The sequence below is a fragment of the Malaya genurostris genome, chromosome 2 (genome assembly GCF_030247185.1).
Source record: "Malaya genurostris strain Urasoe2022 chromosome 2, Malgen_1.1, whole genome shotgun sequence".
Classification (NCBI taxonomy): Eukaryota; Metazoa; Arthropoda; class Insecta; order Diptera; family Culicidae; genus Malaya; species Malaya genurostris.
The window spans coordinates 56,046,345-56,065,394 of record NC_080571.1 but is presented as its reverse complement, the minus strand read 5'-3'; the positions used below and the strand labels follow the sequence as shown (position 1 = coordinate 56,065,394).

Genomic DNA, 19,050 nt, shown 5'->3' with positions numbered 1-19,050 from the left:
AAAAACTTGCCATAGGCTCGGTGATATCGAATGGTAAGAATTGTACTAATTCCTAGTGTATTATTTATAAAATATAAATTTTAGTTATCAAAACCGACACAAATTGACAAAACTATACAATCCCCTGAATCTTCGATCCCTCAGTGCACAAACGGAATCAATGCACAATATGGGTTATCGAAGATAAAAAAAATCATGATGTGTACGCGAAATCCCATTTATCTCCAATTTCAGTCGTCTCTGATCAGCAGGTACTTTTATTTTGTTTTGAAGTCATATATTTATTTGTAGTTATTGAAGTTCAAAAACTCATTTTAGGATATATCATCGTAATCTTCAGAATTATTAAGCGAAGAGTTATGCAAAGATCAAACGTCAGATGATGCCACTTATACAAACAATTATAATTCGGTTGCTTTCAGTGATGCTGAGAACAGTTTCGAGTTTGCGAAATGAATCTGGGGAAAATATTCGGAAGATGAATCTAACTGAACCTGCACCGGAATGCCCAAACCGCGAAGAAGAAGAGGTAATATTTTAACAAATATCAACCTGTATGTTTTTGATCTCTCTTCAATCACATATCAACTTAACACTTAATCATACTTAAGTGAAATTTCGATCTCGTTTCAGCATTGCTACAAAAATGATTTACTTCATCCACACGGATATTCATGGATATTTAACAGAAAGCAACCAGATACGTTACAAATATATGGATGCATATAATAGAAACCACCCAGATACAGTCAGAGCGATGGATTTGTGCATGAAACGTGGTGTTCCTGTAAATGGTGTCAAAGGAAAAACTATTGAACACAAATGTTACTGAACATGATATTCTAGAGTGAGAAATTGTTGAATGTTTTTGTTGAGGATTGTGAAATTTTATACAGAATTGATGAAATGAAGTACAATGTTCATTTACTTTTGCATATTCCGTCTTGCGTAAGAAATTTTGGTCCGCTGTGGGCATTTTCACTTTTTTGCTTCGAGGATATGAATGGAGTTTTGAAAAAATTCATTAAAGGTCCTAAACAACCCGTTATTCAAATTGCTAGACGATGTCTTCTAGCACAAAAGAGAAAGAAATATATGAAAAACAATATTTTGTACTGTTCCCGAAAAACTATATTTCTTTCTAATTGAAATACAATAAAATGTATTGAAACCAATAGAATTGACTGTTTACCAATCGTTTCTCCTGTAAAATGAATGGTTAATTTTTATACGGGCACACTATAGGGGATTCCCTTCTACCAAAATGGTTGTATTGCAACTAAACTTGTTTAACGTGTCATCAATTGAGTTTTCAAACCCTTGAACTGAACCCATGTGGTAATTTAAATGAGATGCATCATGTACAGCCCTGCTACAGATTTTGACATTTTTCTTTTGGTTGATTCGTTTTGAAAAGAACGCTATCAATTTTTTGCAGCTTGCTACATACAGCGCTTCGAAAATATCTTTGTGATTTTGTGGAATATCTCTGTAAATACGTTGACCCATCAGTGAAAAGGTGCTCAAACTTGAACAAAGTTTTTAAATTTAGTTAGACCCGGCCAATATCATCAGAAAGTTTTCTTTTTTTTCAGCTTAGCGCCCGTGAATATTCTAGCGCTCGAATAAAACCAAAGGAAGTGCAACACGGTTGCGCGGCGAAGAGTAAACAAACGCCCTCTCGTTTGGCAAAACCTGTAGAATTGCTCCGATGATGGTCCCTATAGGTGGTCCTGTTGGTCACGGTGGTCATCCGATTCACATACCGACACCGATTCAGAATGCTCCCCCACCATCACAGAGCCAACATGCTCCTTCCAGCCAAAACAGACAGTCACTGTCGGTAGTAAGTGTTGAGGTTTTTGCCTAGTATCATCATCACGTTACGAATCACTATTATGGTCTATTACAGAAACCTAACTATACCCTGAAGTTTACGTTAGCCGGACACACCAAAGCAGTTTCAGCGGTAAAGTTCAGTCCTAACGGAGAATGGTTGGCGAGCTCTTGTAAGAAAATTACCAATTTTTTTTGGTGTAATTTGTGATACTGACTTGCTCCTTTTTTAGCTGCTGACAAGCTTATAAAAATCTGGGGTGCTTACGATGGTAAATTTGAGAAAACCATTTCCGGTCACAAGTTGGGAATTAGCGACGTGGCCTGGTCCAGTGACAGCCGGCTCTTGGTGACGGCTAGTGACGACAAGACGCTGAAAATTTGGGAACTCAGTTCTGGAAAATGTTTGAAGACATTGAAGGGACACACCAACTATGTGTTCTGTTGTAACTTTAACCCGCAGAGCAATCTGATCGTTTCGGGTTCGTTCGATGAGTCTGTCCGGATTTGGGACGTCCGGACGGGGAAATGTTTGAAGACACTGCCGGCCCATTCGGATCCGGTATCGGCCGTACATTTCAATCGAGACGGATCGCTGATTGTGTCCTCCAGCTACGATGGATTGTGTCGTATTTGGGATACCGCCAGCGGACAGTGTCTGAAGACGCTCATCGACGACGACAATCCACCGGTGTCGTTTGTGAAGTTTTCTCCGAATGGAAAGTACATTTTGGCGGCAACGTTGGATAACACACTGAAGCTGTGGGACTACTCCAAGGGTAAATGTCTTAAAACCTACACCGGCCACAAGAACGAGAAATACTGCATTTTTGCCAATTTTTCCGTTACTGGAGGAAAGGTAAGTGTTGCGCTCGGATGATCTCCAGGATTGAAGTTTGACTTTTGTTTCGTTTTTCTCCCAACAGTGGATTGTTTCCGGTAGCGAAGATAACATGGTCTACATTTGGAATCTGCAGAGCAAAGAGATCGTCCAGTGTCTGCAGGGTCACACCGATACGGTTCTGTGTACGGCCTGCCATCCAACGGAGAACATCATCGCATCGGCTGCTCTCGAAAGTGACAAGACGATAAAATTGTGGAAGAGTGACACATAAAATTGGGCCCGCAGGCAGTTGGGTGACCATCGGCCATGAATCCTAGCATCCTGCTGGCGCAAAAAAAAATCTGATTCCCCCCTTTCATCTATCTACCTACTACTATTACTACTACTGCTGCTACAACTCTTAATGCGAACACAACGTAGAAGAATAAGTTTTGCACCTTTCGACTCATTCGCCAATGTCCCATCGAAGGGTGGAATGGAATGAAATGATTTGACTATATGTAAGTGAAATATACTCCATTAACTCATGTAACCAGTATTTTCTATCTTTTGGTTAAAATCGGGAGAATTACTTTTCAATCAAATGAAAAAGACTATTTTTTGTTAACGGTGAAGTATAATTCTTTGAAAACCGAATCACGCGAAAGTGTTAGTTGATAAAAGTTTTAAGAATCCCGGCACTTCGTTACTGGCCTAGCATTACGGATGAAAAGAAAAATACGAGTAGTGCGTTCGAATTGGTTGAATTTTGAATTTAAAAATGTGCGACAAGAAACTTAAGCCACCTGCTGAGCAGACTCTTTCCGCTTGCAGTATTCGATTGTTTCGGTAACGATGGATTTCTCCACCACCCGGTACTGAACTAGCATCGATCGAATATGCCCTAGCTTCGGGGCACCCTTCTGTCCTTGACTAGCCAGCAGAGCTTCATCCTGCTCCAGTGTGGTACCGCTCATACGTAGCATCATCTGCAGTCTGATTGATAGGAACTTCCATACCTTTTGTTCGAGTGCTTCGTCTTCCAGCGCTTGGCCTGGATCGAGCAGTTTTTTGGTTATTGTTTCGTCCTGACCAATCCAGTGCGTCAGTTGTTCTTTGGTCATATTGAAAACCCGTGCGAACCCCAGCAGTTCCGATGAAATGCAATTTGTGCCGCGACAAATACTGTAATCTCCTGCTGTCGACAGGTTTAACTTCTCAAGTAGCTGCTTACGTTGCTCGAACAGTTCATCTGCTGCGTTCAGGCCTAGCTGCATTGAAACGTTACTGTTTCCGTTATCGGAATAAACGAAGCTATAAAGAAAAAATAATCAAAATGTTATTAGACTGAAAGTTCTACCGACGTGAAAAACCACGTACCCGTTGTGAACGAGAAAATTCGCATTGCTTCTGTCGCCATAGTAGATGAATATCTGTTCCCCCTTCCGGAAGTCTTTCAGCGCAACACTCTCCACTCTCTCCAGCTGTTCGTTGTATCCGGTTGTAATTTCCCCATGCATATGATTGGCCATGTCCCAGAATGGTATCAACACCGGATTGGATCTGGAGCCATCTTCAGTGCTAGAACTTGCCGCATCGCCAGCCCCATTCGTTCCGGATTCGGTGCCGGCCAGGTTGACCGGTATTAAATTTTGTCGGGTCATTACCGTCGATGCGGCCCAACTGCGGAAGGAGAGCAATATAAGATACATGTTAGCAATAAATAATCAACGTAAATGGACGCATTTTATTGCATATTGTACCAGAATTATGAACGATTCAGACGATCCGTCTCCTTCCGTCACAGTCAACCTCCGTCACCGTCAGCATTAATTACATGCATTCTTATGGAGCCATTCACACGTAACGCCACCGTCACGGAACGTCTTGACGGACGGAGCATGTGAACGTTCCGGTAAAGAAAGTATTAAACTAATTTCGACGGAAGCTGACGCTCCGGTGACGGTGACGGAAGAAGGCGGACCGTCTGAATCGTACTTTAGGATACGGATGAAATTTAACGTTTTCCAAAAATATTCAACACTTTCTTCGATATTTTGTTCACCAGTAAAACAGTCGATGTTATTAAGCAAATCGAAAACGGAAGGTCGTTGTTGAAATATCGACCTGTTTTGCACGATGGATCTTTGCAAATATCATTCACAACTAGCACAAACAGATGTGGACCGAGATTACTCCCTTGGGGAACACCTGAATGTACAGTTCCGACTCGAACTGAGGCACTACGATCTGCAAGATACGAAAAAATCCAGTTTGTTATCTGATCAGGGAATCCATTTCGTCTAAATTTTTCTACAGCGAGTACATGAGGGAACACAATCCAAAGCCTTAGAAAAATCAAAATCCACCGCATCAACCTGTTGTCGTTTTTCAAGCCTGTCAATCAGAGTAGAAACGTAACTCACGCTGATCGGTTGTGAGGTTATGCTTTACTGACTGGCAGAGCTAATAAAAGTCATTTTCATTGACTCAAAATAGACGAAAATGACGAGAAATTACTGTCACTCTCAGCTTCGCTTGCAAACTATGAGAACGAAATCCATGTCCAGTCAATGACATAAGCGGAACAGTAGTTTCAAAATTGTGTTTTTTCTTTCATTTGCCCTTTCAGTCGTTTGCAGTTTTCAGTGAAAATCCCATAGCATGCAGTGTCGGTATTCAACCGAAGCTGTGAGAATCGAAAATGACAGAAAAAGGTTTCACAATAACTTTTACCTGTTGGTGATTGAATTTGTAGTAGTTTTGATTTCCAAAGAGGTTCTGGGATGTAATTACTTCGATTTGTCATATTTTAGTCATTATTTATAGCCAAGCGTCACAGATTTTCAATACATCGTTGAAAGAATCAGAATTGAAATTCTACTGATGCTCCCTGAAGACGTTGTATGTGTTTGCAATTGGTCCGAGGATCTTGCCTCATAAACGCAACGTTAGTTTGATGTCACCTTGTCATAGAGAGAAGAGTGACGTTGGCATTTATTCTCTCTCATTTTTCCAATGAGAAACAAAAAAGGCTTCGTCTCTCTTTGTTTGTTCTGTTTTCGGTCATTTACGAATGAGACAGTAAAATATTGAAAATGAGGGTGTTGGATCGGATTCTTTCATCAAGAATGCGTGACAATTTTAAGCACTGCTGACTGGTAAATAATATCCAACAGCATTCGCTCGAAAACTTTTGGCAGTTAAGGATAGAAATGCCTCAAATGTGTACACTGAAGTCTTTTTTTATGCGAATTTACGTACCGCATAAAAAACCGCATAACTCTCTCGAATGCATATTTTCGGAACGGTTTTCATGAGTAGACGCTTATATTTTTGAAACAGAAGACAAGTAAATCAGTTTCTAATTATAGATACATTTTAAGCTAAAGTTAAATTTTTCAAATTTGAAACATTAAACAATGCTCTAGTTAAAGCGAAATTCTGGATATCAAGAACTGGAGCATCTTGGAATTCAGAACCACCTAAAACCTTGTTTTCCGACATCTACCCATCAAACCTGTTCCGAAAAAACGCATATTGTAAAGGTTTTCAAGGAATATCAATAAACCGGAAGCCAAAATACTTAAACATCATTTTCCGGAGTCTAGTTTTTAAACCCGTTCCAAAAAAACTCGTATTGTACTAGTTTCTATGAAATAAAAATGAGCCGGAAATCATTGTCATTGTATGCAAAAACCTCTTTTTATGAAGTAGGTTCGTAAAAAGAGTTTACGTTTCTTGGGATTTTGTTCGTAAAAAGAATTACGTAAAAAAAGTTTTCGTAGCGGAAGGTTTGGGTGTATGGTTGTAAACCATGAATATTTTTAATTCATACGAGGGAAATCCGATCAATCAGGGAGAACAAAATTGTATCTGAGGTTTATCTAATCTATCTAAAGTCTAAACCACATAAAATGGAGGATGAAACCAGGATAAAATAAATGACAATGTTAATAATACCTAAAAAAAAGTATTGTACGTTTCGCATTCAGCTCATCAGTGCATTAGCAGATTATGTTGACTGCTAATGCCATCTCGCGGATCAACATAGTCCGTTAAGCCGACGTAAAGTCTTTGCTATTTACAACGCACTTTTTACAGCACCGAAGTGCTATGTCTGCTAATGCACTGATGAGTTGAAGGCGAAACGTAAAATAATCAAAACAGTCATGTGCACTTTAGCACAAACCGATACCGATAGTATTTCAGTTTTTGAAGCCATATAATTATAGGCGTTACGAAGCGTTACATGCGTTAGTTTTTTGTGAATCATAGGCGTTACGAAGCGTTACATGTGTTAGTTTTTATGAATTATAGACGTTAAGAAACGGTACAAGCGTTACTCATTCATAAGTTACAAGCGTTACAATGCGTTACAAGGCGTTACTTTTTAGTAAGTTTAAGACGTTACAAAGCGTTACCTTTGGTAAGTTTTTGTTAGTTAGAGGCGTTATGAAACTTGACAGTTTTTGACGTTACGAAGCGTTAGTGTTCTGTGAGTTGTAAGCGTTACGTTTTTTGTGAATTACTGGCGTTGCGAAGTGTTACATGCGTTACTTTTTTGTAAGTTTTGGATGTTACGAAGCGTTTCGTTCTTAGCATTAAATAAATTTAAAGCGTTACAAAGCATTATATGCGTTACTCTTTTGTAAGTTATAGATATTACAAATCGTTACATACGTATCTTTTTTTGTAAGTTTTAGGTGTTACAAAACGTTAAATTTGTTCCATTTTTAAAAGGTACAAGCGTTACAAGGCGTTTAGAATCAGTTATACCAGGCGTTACATCCGTTACTTTTTTGTAAGTTTTGTGTGTTTCGAAGCGTTATATGTGTTACTTTTAAGTTATAAGTGTTACAAGAGTTTTGGCATTCCAATTTTAACATATTGAAGAGTCACTTACTCGGAAAATCTCTACTGCAAATGTCAAAATTATGAAATGATAAGAAATGATCCTACAACGACATGGAATACACTGATCAAAATTAGCAAACTAGTTTGAGAAATATTATGGGGTTGTTGATTCTGTAGATAACACAGTGAGATAGAGGTTGTGAGAGTTACGTGATGGTCAAAACTCTACTGCCGATAAAGCACGCAGCGACAGGCCCTACGAAGCAAAACAGAGTCAAAACCACATAATATGGAGAATGAAACCGGGATAAAATAAATGATAATAATAATGCCCTAGTTAAGCAAGATTCTGCAAATGAGAAAGATATCCTATCTCTGGATACATACTTACTTAAGACGAACGCAAGCGCACTTCGAGCACATGTTTGGCTGAATTCAATATTATGCGCCAGAGAACAGAATGAATACCCGACAATAGACTGAAGTCACCACGAGTGTTTCGAATCGGCAAAAAAGGCGTTTCGAAAGGCGTCTCAATGACCACTACTTCCGGAACCTGAAGCCGAAACCATTGAAGCCAAAGTAAATTTGTGTAACCATCTATTAGTATGACCAAAAAATTCAGAAGATGTTTTCTCAATGATCTTACACACCAAAAAAATCTGAATAATACAGGTGACTTAATTCCTCATACGATGTAATTCATAAAGACCTAATTCGTCAAATGACGGAAAATTTCATTTGTTTTGACTTAATGTTAGGTTAGCTTGATTTTTGCTGGTTTCGACTGTAACTAGCATTATGCTAGCAGGTGCGACTGTATGAATTTAAATGCACCTTTTACCAACCAAGCAGACGTATGCTTCTGTGGCTTAATCGATTAACAGACGTACATGCGATCCAATGATTCTCGGTTCAAGTCCCGGCGGTTTCTATCAGTATTCTTTTTTTTTGTTTCAACGAATTTCATGTTATGGAGTTTTAGACAAAATATTAAATGTTCTTCCACGTGAATTTGCGTGAACTGCGACGCTCCATTTATGTGCATCTAATAAGATGTAAAATCACAAGGATTTTTTTTAAGTGTGTAGAATATATGGCATCATCACAAGCCTTGTGGATTGTTGTGCTATATAAATAAGGAGTTTATCGAAAATAGGTTATCCACATACATTTGTGTTATACGCATCTATTTGTGATGGTTTTTTATGCTCAGATCACAGAATGCTATGCGTTTGGCTGTCAGCTTTCGTTTGTTTACTTGTTTGTGCGGTTGAATTTCTGCGTTTTCAAAATGTCGCGTATTAAAAAGGAAGAGAAAATTAAGGTTCTGGGCACATGGCTAAGTGAGACGGGTCTTACTATGTGAAAATTTGCGATGCGGTTTGGAATTCATCATGCTAGTGTAAAAACCATCATTTACAAGTTTGGGGAACACTATTCTTTGGATGAGCTACCAGGAAGATGCAGAAAACCCGGTTCTTCCAACCCGAAACTGAACCAGAAAGTGGTATCTCTAATCATGAAGAACGCAAGAAGAGCGAGTGTCGGAATGATCCAGCGTATCAAGAGGCGAAATCGCTACAAGAAGCAAAAAATCTCGAAACAAAGTGTAGAACAGAATAAGCAAGCTGCAACACGGGCCCGGAAATTGTTTTCGCGTCTTTTGCAGTGTCCGGATGCACGCGTTTTGATGAACGATGAGATTTATGTAAAGGAGAACTCAAAAACGATGTGAGCGATGCGGACAGGTCGATTCAAGTGGAGAAATTCGGTCGAAAGGTACTGGTATAGCAAGCAATATGTTCCTGTGGTTTGAAGTCAACCATTTTTTACACTACCGGAACTATAAATGCAGACATCTATCGACCTGAGTGTCTCCAGAAGAGATTGCTTTCTTTATATAAGAAACATAGTACACCTCCACTGTTTTGGCTGGATTTAAATAAAATAAATTTCGTTGAGAAATATATCAATCCACTAAATTGCCCTTTTTGCTATTTTTTGAACTCCTGCCTGTTCCCAGCTGCCTTACCAGTCTTCTTACCGATTGCCCAGTAACGTTCGAAGGGTCGAAGCCCTTGTAAAAAATGTAATACAATAACCTTCTCTCGGACACAGTCACAAATTTTATTTGAATACTCCATAATGATAGTTCCAGTGGAAAAGTTTAAAGTGTGTGTTAAAAACGCCGGTAAAAAGCACACCGAGAATTAGGTACATAAGTTGTTTTCAATAACATGATTTTTTTTTATCCGAGGGCCCTTCCCGAATTTTTCAAGTGATTGCATAAACTTTCTTTATGAGAAGATAATAAGTATGCTATTATGGAACAGAATCGTTATCACGATTTTATGATAATACTAATAAGTTAATACAAATTAAATAAAAGAGAATATCAAGAATGGTAAACACTACAAATGGTTCCATCTGCTAATGACGGTCTATCTATATTAACGCTATCTCTAAACAAAAAGTAGCTGTCATTTTCAGAATCGATTTAATAATTTTCGCAACGAGCGCTTTGATTTCATATCATTTTCATACATAGAATTTTGATCTCCCGATACTGATTTACAGATTTATCTCCTGAAAATATAGATTTAAATGTAGCAACTCTGCACGCTATAGGAGATTGAACAAAGCACGCTGTGTGATAGGCGGTGGTCTTTTCTTCTTCCGTACCAGCACGTACTATTTCCTTCAACGACCCTACCTCGTGGCCGCACAGGGAGTATCAACGACTTGTATAAAGCGAGTTTCATGCGTGTCAGTATTCTCATAGCTTCTCTCTTGAAGGGCACAAAAGCCTCTTCCACAGCTTTACGATCGACACCAATAATAGGGAAGAGTGTTCGGTTACCGGTACCCTTTTATTTATATTATCTATACATAAATGGAAAGCTAAAGTCCCTAGCTAACAAACGATTAAGAAACGATTGAAAAAACTTTTTTATCAACTTAGTAAAGTGATAAATATTGGCCATTTCAAAAAAGGTGTTCGGTTACCGGCACCCCAAGAAATTTCACTAAAAATGGACAAATATGGATAAAGACTGCAGTTATTGAAAGAAAAAACCTGTTTTAATCCACCTAGTGGTGTAATGATGCCTTTCTCATATCAATCATACTATCATATATAATACTGTGGTATTCTTCAAAATAAATTTCTTCGATTCTTAAAAGAATAACCGAAATCGGTTTGTTTGACCGTCTACTGATCAAAACTATCAATTGGAAAAGATTTGAGGTCGATTTAGAAAATTTTTAAGGTTTTCTCCCATTTTCAGTGATGGTATACAATTTTTAGCACACTTTACCCTATATTTCCGGATCCGGAAGCCGGATCCGCTTGAAATTCAGGAATTACGCATGGGACCACAGGACCTTTCATTTGAACCTAAGTTTGTGAAAATTGGGACCTTTCATTTGAACCTAAGTTTGAGAAAAATTTTTTCACACATTTTATTTTCACAATTTTTTGCGCATTTTACCCCATAATTCCGGAACCGGAAGTCGGATCCAAATAATATTCAGGAATTTTGTATGGGACCACAAGACCTGAATCTGAGTTTGTGAAAATCGGTTCAGCCATCTCCGAGAAAAGTTAGTGCAAAAAAACGTTACACTCACACATACACACAGACATTTTGCGTACTCGACGAACTGAGTCGAATGGTATATGACACTCGGCCCTCCGGGCCTCGGTTCAAAAGTCGGGTTTCACAGTGATTGCATAAGCTTTCTATATGAGAAAGGCAAAACAGAATTTTTTCAGCGTTTTGGACAAAAGTCTTCATTGTCTGATGGTGACTACACCTTGGCTCTCTTGGTCGATGATTTGGATGGTTTCGCCTTTGGTGTTGATTTGGCCGGGCTTCCACGTTTTTTCCTAGCCGGAGCATCTGCTAGGTGAGCATCCGGTATTGAATCACGAAATAGCATCCGGTATTGAATCACGAAATAGATCAATTTCACCTCTCAAATATTCAATCCACTCACCTTTCCGATCGATGCTCTTCAATTTATGATACTATAAAAAAATGAGAAAAAACTTTTGTGTTGATTTTCACGCAATCAAAATTTGTTTTGAACGCAGCAAAAAGTACAAGCGTCTGTTTGCTTCGGTATTCGACACAAAAAGAGCGTGCTGCTATTACACATTTATTCGGAATGACGCCCTCTGCTTTCTGTCAAAAGTTACAGTGGGGTGCCGGCAACCGAACACCTTCCCCTATCAATGTCGTCCGTTATTTCATGACGAAACTTCATCGTCAGGCTGAGAGTTTTAAAACCTTACTCAAAGGCTGAGAACAGTACCGTAAAGTGGTAGGTTTTTTGCTATTTTCCCGTTTCAAATTAAATTTTCTTGGAAACGGTGCAGAATGTAAAAAAACCCACCTGACAATGTCTTCGAAATTTAGATGAGAATATTCTGTGGAATTTTCAGAATGATTCATTGAGTTTAGCGGTCGTGTTGTATTTTTTTCTGACTGAAGAACTGCCGAAAATGGAACGCTCGGAAATGCATACCTCTACTTGTTCATCGAATATCTTGGCTTTGAAGGCTTGTATCATAAATCTACCGTGACATAGTTTAGATAATTTAGTTTAGATGCGATTAGTACATTAGTACATAAAAACATATATGTTATCGCGATAAAAATAAAGTCTTGTATTTTTCTGTGAAACAAAGTCAGTTTCAATGCATCCGCCATTTTATTCGCTTTGGTTTCCTGATAGCATTCTGAAAAAGGAGAGAGAAATAAAATTGGCTCGACAAGGCTGCCAAACACACAGACGTTTCAAAATAATAAAATGTATGCTGGCAACCCGGTATAGTTTGCTCATATACGATAGAGTACAAGAGAAATACGATGCGCAAAGGAAATTGAGCGAGCCACGTGGTCCACGCGACCCTCTGTCCTCAGATCTTAAGGTTGCATATTAGGAATTGGAATTCCATGTCAACTTATGAAATCAACATTTTTAAACTAAATAAGTATAAATGAACAAATAATTAATAAATAAATGAATGCTCATTGAATTTCGCTTTTTATAACCCTCATCTGTTGGGATAACATCATTTCATTGTAGAAAATTCAATTGATTAGAGAGTACGACTAATAATCCAAACCAAACAGTGACTTTTTTGGGATTCATTCGTAGCTCTAGCAATGCTTCTAGCTGGTTTGGACTCCAGATGCGGCAATTTTGCTTGTTGGCGTATCCATTCAATCAGAAATGAGCTTCGTCGCTGAACACAATTTTTCGACAAAATAGTGGATCTTTCAATTTCTTAACCGAGCATGATTTGCAATTTTGATAGTCAAATTCAATAATTTGCAATATGTCAAATATGCCGATTTAAGAATACACTTTCGCTTAAGGGCTGAGGACAGTACCGTAAAGTGGTAGGTTTTTTACTATTATCCCGTTTCAAATTAAATTTTCTTTTGAACGGTGCAGAATATAGAAAAACCCACCTGACAATGTCTTCGAAATTTAGTTGAGAATATTCTGTGAAATTTTCAGAATGATTCATTGAGTTTAGCGGTCGTGTTGTATTTTTTTCTGACTGAAGAACTGCTGAAAATTGGAACGCTCGGAAATGCATACCTCTACTTGTTCATCGAATATCTCGGCTTTGAAGGCTTGTATCATGAATCTACCGTGACAAAGTCTAGATAATTTAGTTTAGATGCGATTATTACATAAAAAAAACATATATGTTATCGCGATAAAAATAAAGTCTTGTATTTTTCTGTGAAACAAAGTCAGTTTCAATGCATCTGCCATTTTTTTCGCTTTGGTTTCCTGATACCATTTTGAAAAAAGAGAGAGATATAAAATTGGCTCGACAAGGTTGCCAAACACACAGACGTTTCATTGTATATAAACACTTTTTTTTTCGCATTCAATCTTTGTGAAAGTTGAACATTTTTTCATTGTTCATTGGAATCCATGTACTGTCCAACCCATACGATAGATTAATGTGATAAAACTTCTCATCAAAATAATAAAATGTATGCTGGCAACCCGGTACAGTTTGCTCATATACGAGAGAATACAAGAGAAATACGATGAGCAAAGGAATTGAGCGAGCCAGGTGGTCGATTTAAAACTCAACACGTGACCCTCTGTTCTCAGACCTCAAGTCCTTCTTCTGAGTAAGATTTCGTATGGAAAAAATACGTCTAAAAAGGTTTATGATTCCATTTGCTGTATCCGGATTTCACTCCCTGTTCTGGAGTAACAAATCATCGTGTTATAGAAATTCATATAAATACAAGATATAAATCTTCTTTACTGGTTCACCGAATTGTTTTCGAATAGCCCCCTTCCGAGAATTCAACAATATAGTGTAGGAATATTCGATACAATGACATGTGGTAGATAAAAAACATTTATACTTGGTCAAAGCAAATACGGGCAGGAAATATCCACAATTTTTCAACGGAACGTCAACAAGCTAGTCATATCCAGAGTGCCTATAACCAGACTCCAGAATGCCGGTAGCTGTCAAATACAATGTAAAGCTACCGAAACTGTCAACATGTCGGATTTACTGTTAAGAATTATTGCCAACATTACGGATGATGTGAGATGTCGTCACTCTGGTTTGTAGGCATATCTATATAGCGAAATATATATTCAGTGACCGACTGAAAACAACCCGTCGAAAATAAAAATCTAGTTTTCCCACAGTTGAACATTCATCACGTGCCGCACGTATATGTTTTCCGTGCGAATCGTTCCCCCTTCCCCCAGCTGCGTCCACCAACCAATGCGGAAATAAGTGCGTGAATCCGTCAAAAGAATAGCAATCGGCAAAAGGGTTTCCATTCTTCGGAACGGGTGATAATGTCATAGTAGGCCTGGCCTGCCTGGAAGCTGCACACGTTTCATATAGTCCGCCGCATACGTATGGGTAAATCGTCCGTTCGTTGGTAGCCTGCAAATAACGACGCTTTTCATCATTAGTGGCGGTATTATTCACAGACATCGTTATCATCATCATAATTGAGGGGGTTTGTTTTTATTTTATTTTATTTTTTTTTCTCACTCTTAACTACGTTGCACCACTTGGTGCAGAGCCAAATCGCAACCGTGCAACTTTTTTCAAACAGAAATTGAACTATTCACTCATTGGAGCTTTTAAATTATAGGTTTTTTTTCGTAGACAATTTCCTATATAATAAGAGATGTGCTGTTTGAAAAACGGCAGTAGAATTGAGAGGCGCTGATTTGAAGTAGTTCGCCCATAGCTGCACTGCGCAATTGACCGAAACAAACGATACTATGCATAAGAGAAGCTTATCGTTTGAACAGTCCTTATAAAACCATCAATACAACGTCAAACTCATACACAGGTTTAGTAGGTTGAGGGCAGGTTTAGGAGTGTTCTCGTTCTACATGCATAATTTATGTCAGTTTTAACATTTAAATCTGGAAATCTCCGTCGCGTTCTACTCGTGTTTCAAATATAGAAAAAAAGAAGAACGGAAACGTATACCAGTTTTAAATTTGACAGTAGAACTGTTCGAATAAATAAAAGGCCGGTGGGTAGTGTCAGAGACATAACTGGATGTCGTGAATACGAAAACAACTGACATGTTCCTTAACACTTCCGAATATCAATTAGTTGATCAATTGTATGAATTATGCAAGCATTCCCCTTTTTCACATTTTTCGCAAAAACAAAGAAGGCTTCACTTGATCTCGATTACTGTGAATTTCACACAGCGAAAAGTGCACAAATCTAACCAAACTGTTCTAGATTTACACTAAACTGAGGATATTTCCCTTCGATTTGCGAACAACAAATCCTAATAGTTCTTTAGAAATTTTTTAGAGCCATTACAACGGCTGATTTTGTGTAATGCTCTCCATCGTTGTTTTTTCACCAATGCAAATGACTGGCAGCTGTGACGTAATCGCTCTTGTTGGAAGCGAAACTAGCTTTGCAAACGACACAAAATACATCTGCTCGCAGTGGCGATAGAATCCAAACTGATCCAATTTTTGTTGAGAGGTTTGTTTTTATCTGATTTCGTTTGTAGCTTTTTCACTAATGGGCGGTCCTAACGGCTATAAAAATAGCCGCATACAGAATTTTCATGTTGATTATTTCATTTCGGATTTGCATAATTTATTGAAAGAAACTATCAATATGCTGTAGGGATTCATTCCTGCCTTTCAGAAGGACCAAATTGTGGAACTCACTACGATATTAAACATTGTTCGGAAAATTTTCTCGAACGATTTGTTGTACAGCAGCAGATATTTTGCTTTCTTCCTCAGAACACGCGTTCTGATTGGCTGGTGTTGACATGGGTCAAATGAGACAGGTTTTTCAATAGTGTACTATTGAATTACTTCAATGCTTTTTATATACACGCTTAAGTTAAAAAATTTCGATTCTATTGGTAGTTAGATTATATAAATCCTTCCATAGATCACTGAGCTATGAGCTTTCAAAATACGAGAAAGGCAAACGCGCCTTATGAATTATCCTCTTTGATAATCGTTTATACCAAAAATTTTAGAAAAGTTTAATTTTGAATTATTTGAGAATATGTCTCACAACTGAATATTTTATCATAAAATTGTGATCATATTTCCGATGGCATGTAGCAAAAATTATGTTGATTCGTTAGATACAACAAGAGATATTCACGATCAAAAACTTATCACTCTCTCAGAGGGTAAATTTTGAAAAGGCACCCCATAGTAAAGTAAGTCGCATTCACGACAAAACTAGAACGGCTGACTGGGGATAAGTTTGTTTCAGTTTTATTTGTATTATAAAAAACTTCCAGATGCTGAATTTTCTCTAAGAGTGTTAGTCCGGAACATTGGTTTCTCTTCAAACATTTTTTACCAAATTGTAAACAGTTTTGGACTCAATTTCGAAGAATGCTTTCACGTCTTTTAGAAATGATGTGAGTTCCGTTTTGGAGTTATTGACCAATATTTCCAGTATTTCCGGAACTGGCAACCGGTATATCCGAAATCGATTCGTTTGTCCAGCAACTAACCTAAATCACAAACTGTAATTATTTTGAGCTAAATTTAAAATAATTTTTTTATTTTGTATCGAAGAGCGACGGTTTGAAATTTAAACACACTTCACCCTATAGTTCAGGAACCGAAAGTCGGATCTGGATAAACTTCAGGAGACCGTAATACTTTTCTGAGGAATCGAATGAACATATATGAAAATCAGCTCAGCTGTTTGTGACATCGGAGTAAGCTCCATGTGGGAATATTGGACTACTATTTCTGGTAATTCGAAAACCGGAAACTGGGGACTGGTATAATCAAAGTTGGTTTAATTGACCAGAAACTAGTAAAGACTTGGAATAGTTTTTCGCACGGTACCGAAGAATTTTACGTTATTTGCATGCATGAGACAATAACATGAGGAACGATTTCCTGATAACATTACGTGATAAATAAAAGTCGAAAGAGTTGAAACATTTGTTCAATATTTGTCACATGCTACCAATCGGCTCGTTATATCCATAATTAGTTCCAACATAGGGAATCCGAAGAAAAAAATAGGATCGGAGATTACGACATCGAATGACAAATTGTAACAATTGCAATTACTCGGAGCAATCGATCTGCGACTGAAGTAGGTCTGCCACAAAACTAGCCTCACAAACATCTCGATGGACAAATAATAAATCGAGACCAATCAGTTTGCAGCGGTCATGGTAACTCGGTAAATTTAAAAGATATCTCCATGGAAGACGTCGGAAAGCTAATCGGACAAATTTGCGTTGAATCGCTTCAATACGTTGGATATCGTTTTGGTAATATCGTGACCAGATAACCGCAGCATATTCCAGTTGAGTGAACTAAAGTGCAATACAGAGCTTACAAGCAATGTACATCAGAGATTTTTTTAGTAACGCGAATAATGAATCCTAATAGCTTAGAGGTTTAGAACATAGTAAGCTCTATGTGCTCTTTAAAATTCAAGTTGGATTCCAGGAGAACACCCAGGTCCTTAACAAACGATGCGCATTCGAGAACAGTTTGTGGAATATTATAGTCGGACTTGAATACAGACTTTTTGTTACTAAAAGAGATGACGGAGCATTTAGTAGCATTTAAAACTATTTTGAAATGTGAAATATGAAAGTCATCGGTAAACGATAATTTCATACACTTGATCGAAAAATTTAGATCGTTGAGATACAATAAAATTAATAACTGTCCAAGGTGACTTCCTTGAGGAATTCCAGAGGTCACAGCAAATGGTGAGGTTGTACAGGCTCCTATTTTCAATATCTTTCCATGACCAGTTGGATGTGATCGAAGCCAATTCAAAAATAATCCGTTTAATCCCAGTCTACTTAACTTGGAGATTGTTTGTGATGATTGATTTTGTCGAACGAAACAGCGAAATCGGTGTATATAGAATATACTTGTAGTCGTGCTTGTAAAGAACGTATGATGAAGGAAGTGTAGGTTACTAAATTCGAGGAAGTTGAAGGCTTTGGCATGGATCCATGCTGAGTCTCAGATACGTAGTCAGAGCAACTATGTGTTATAAAATCCAGAACTATAACTTCAAACAGCTTCGATACAGCGCACAAAGTATCAATTCAACGGTAGTTGGATACTATGTCCTTTTCACATAAGATTTCTTCCATATTTCAGGAAAAATTCCAGAACGCAAAGAACAATTGAAAATAGTGGATAGTGGAACCAACAAACTGTTAGAACAATTACTTATCACCACGGATGGAATCCCAGAACTTCTTCTTTTTTTTCTTGTCAGACTTCTCTTCGTAAGCCTGTCGTGCAAATTTTACTTTAAGAATGCGATTTTTATCATACTCAACATTTGTGACCATATAATGGAAGAATAGCATTTCATTTATTACGTTCTTTGCATTATTGAATGTGTTTTCACTGAGACGATATCTTCCATCAGACATCAATATCCTTGAGTGCGAAAATCTTTCGATTTCTGCATTGGAATGGAAAAACGCAATCACATACATCGAAAAGTTTTTGTAATTTCTGGTAACAGCTCTGTTGAAATAGCAATTTGTATCACTCGAGATCGAAGAGCACAAAATCAAAATTTTGTCCACTGAACATTTTCTAGAACCGCCTTCTAGTAAATTTTGGTTTTATCGAGGTGAAAATTCACCAATTCGGCCAACTCGACCAATTACTGAAACGTTAGCCCATCTTTAATTTTTTAGGGTTTCATGAAACTCACAAGCTTCAAAACTTTGCAAAGAACTTTTTTTATTCGAACAAATGATTCACAAATGTGGTATGATGTTTTTTGAAATTCGCGCGAAATCCGCGCCATAGCATCAAAATCTTAGCAGAAACCGCACTAAATCCGCGAAAATCGTGCGACCGTAACAACCCTGAAAATGGTAACACGATTTGATTTTTAGTAAAAAAATTGTAATAGAAAAATATTTATCGCTAACTGCTTACAATTCAAGAACTCACTGTATGCCATTTTCAAAATGAATTTTTCACACCGGGAATCGACG

The 19,050-nt window shown here is 37.8% G+C and overlaps 2 protein-coding genes across 3 annotated transcripts in view; one reads left to right on the top strand and one right to left on the bottom strand.

The window, feature by feature from the left end:
- Window positions 1-1,386: 1,386 nt before the first annotated feature.
- Window positions 1,387-3,212, top strand: LOC131432450 (WD repeat-containing protein 5). Its single transcript, XM_058598739.1, has 5 exons — window positions 1,387-1,519; window positions 1,596-1,846; window positions 1,913-2,009; window positions 2,070-2,695; window positions 2,763-3,212. Exons 2-5 carry the CDS (start codon window positions 1,712-1,714, stop codon window positions 2,949-2,951), a joined length of 1,047 nt encoding a protein of 348 aa, XP_058454722.1. The 5' UTR covers window positions 1,387-1,519; window positions 1,596-1,711; the 3' UTR covers window positions 2,952-3,212.
- A 69-nt stretch (window positions 3,213-3,281) lies between these two features.
- LOC131432449 (actin-histidine N-methyltransferase) overlaps window positions 3,282-19,050 on the bottom strand; it is a 359,207-nt gene continuing 343,438 nt past the window's right edge. For both annotated transcript variants that reach the window (XM_058598737.1, XM_058598738.1), the window contains exons 3-4: window positions 4,040-4,342; window positions 3,282-3,973 (exon numbers count right to left, since the gene is read on the bottom strand). In XM_058598737.1, the coding sequence (XP_058454720.1) occupies window positions 3,457-3,973; window positions 4,040-4,342 (820 nt within the window). In that variant the 3' untranslated portion in view covers window positions 3,282-3,456. The remainder of the gene's footprint in view (window positions 3,974-4,039; window positions 4,343-19,050) is intronic.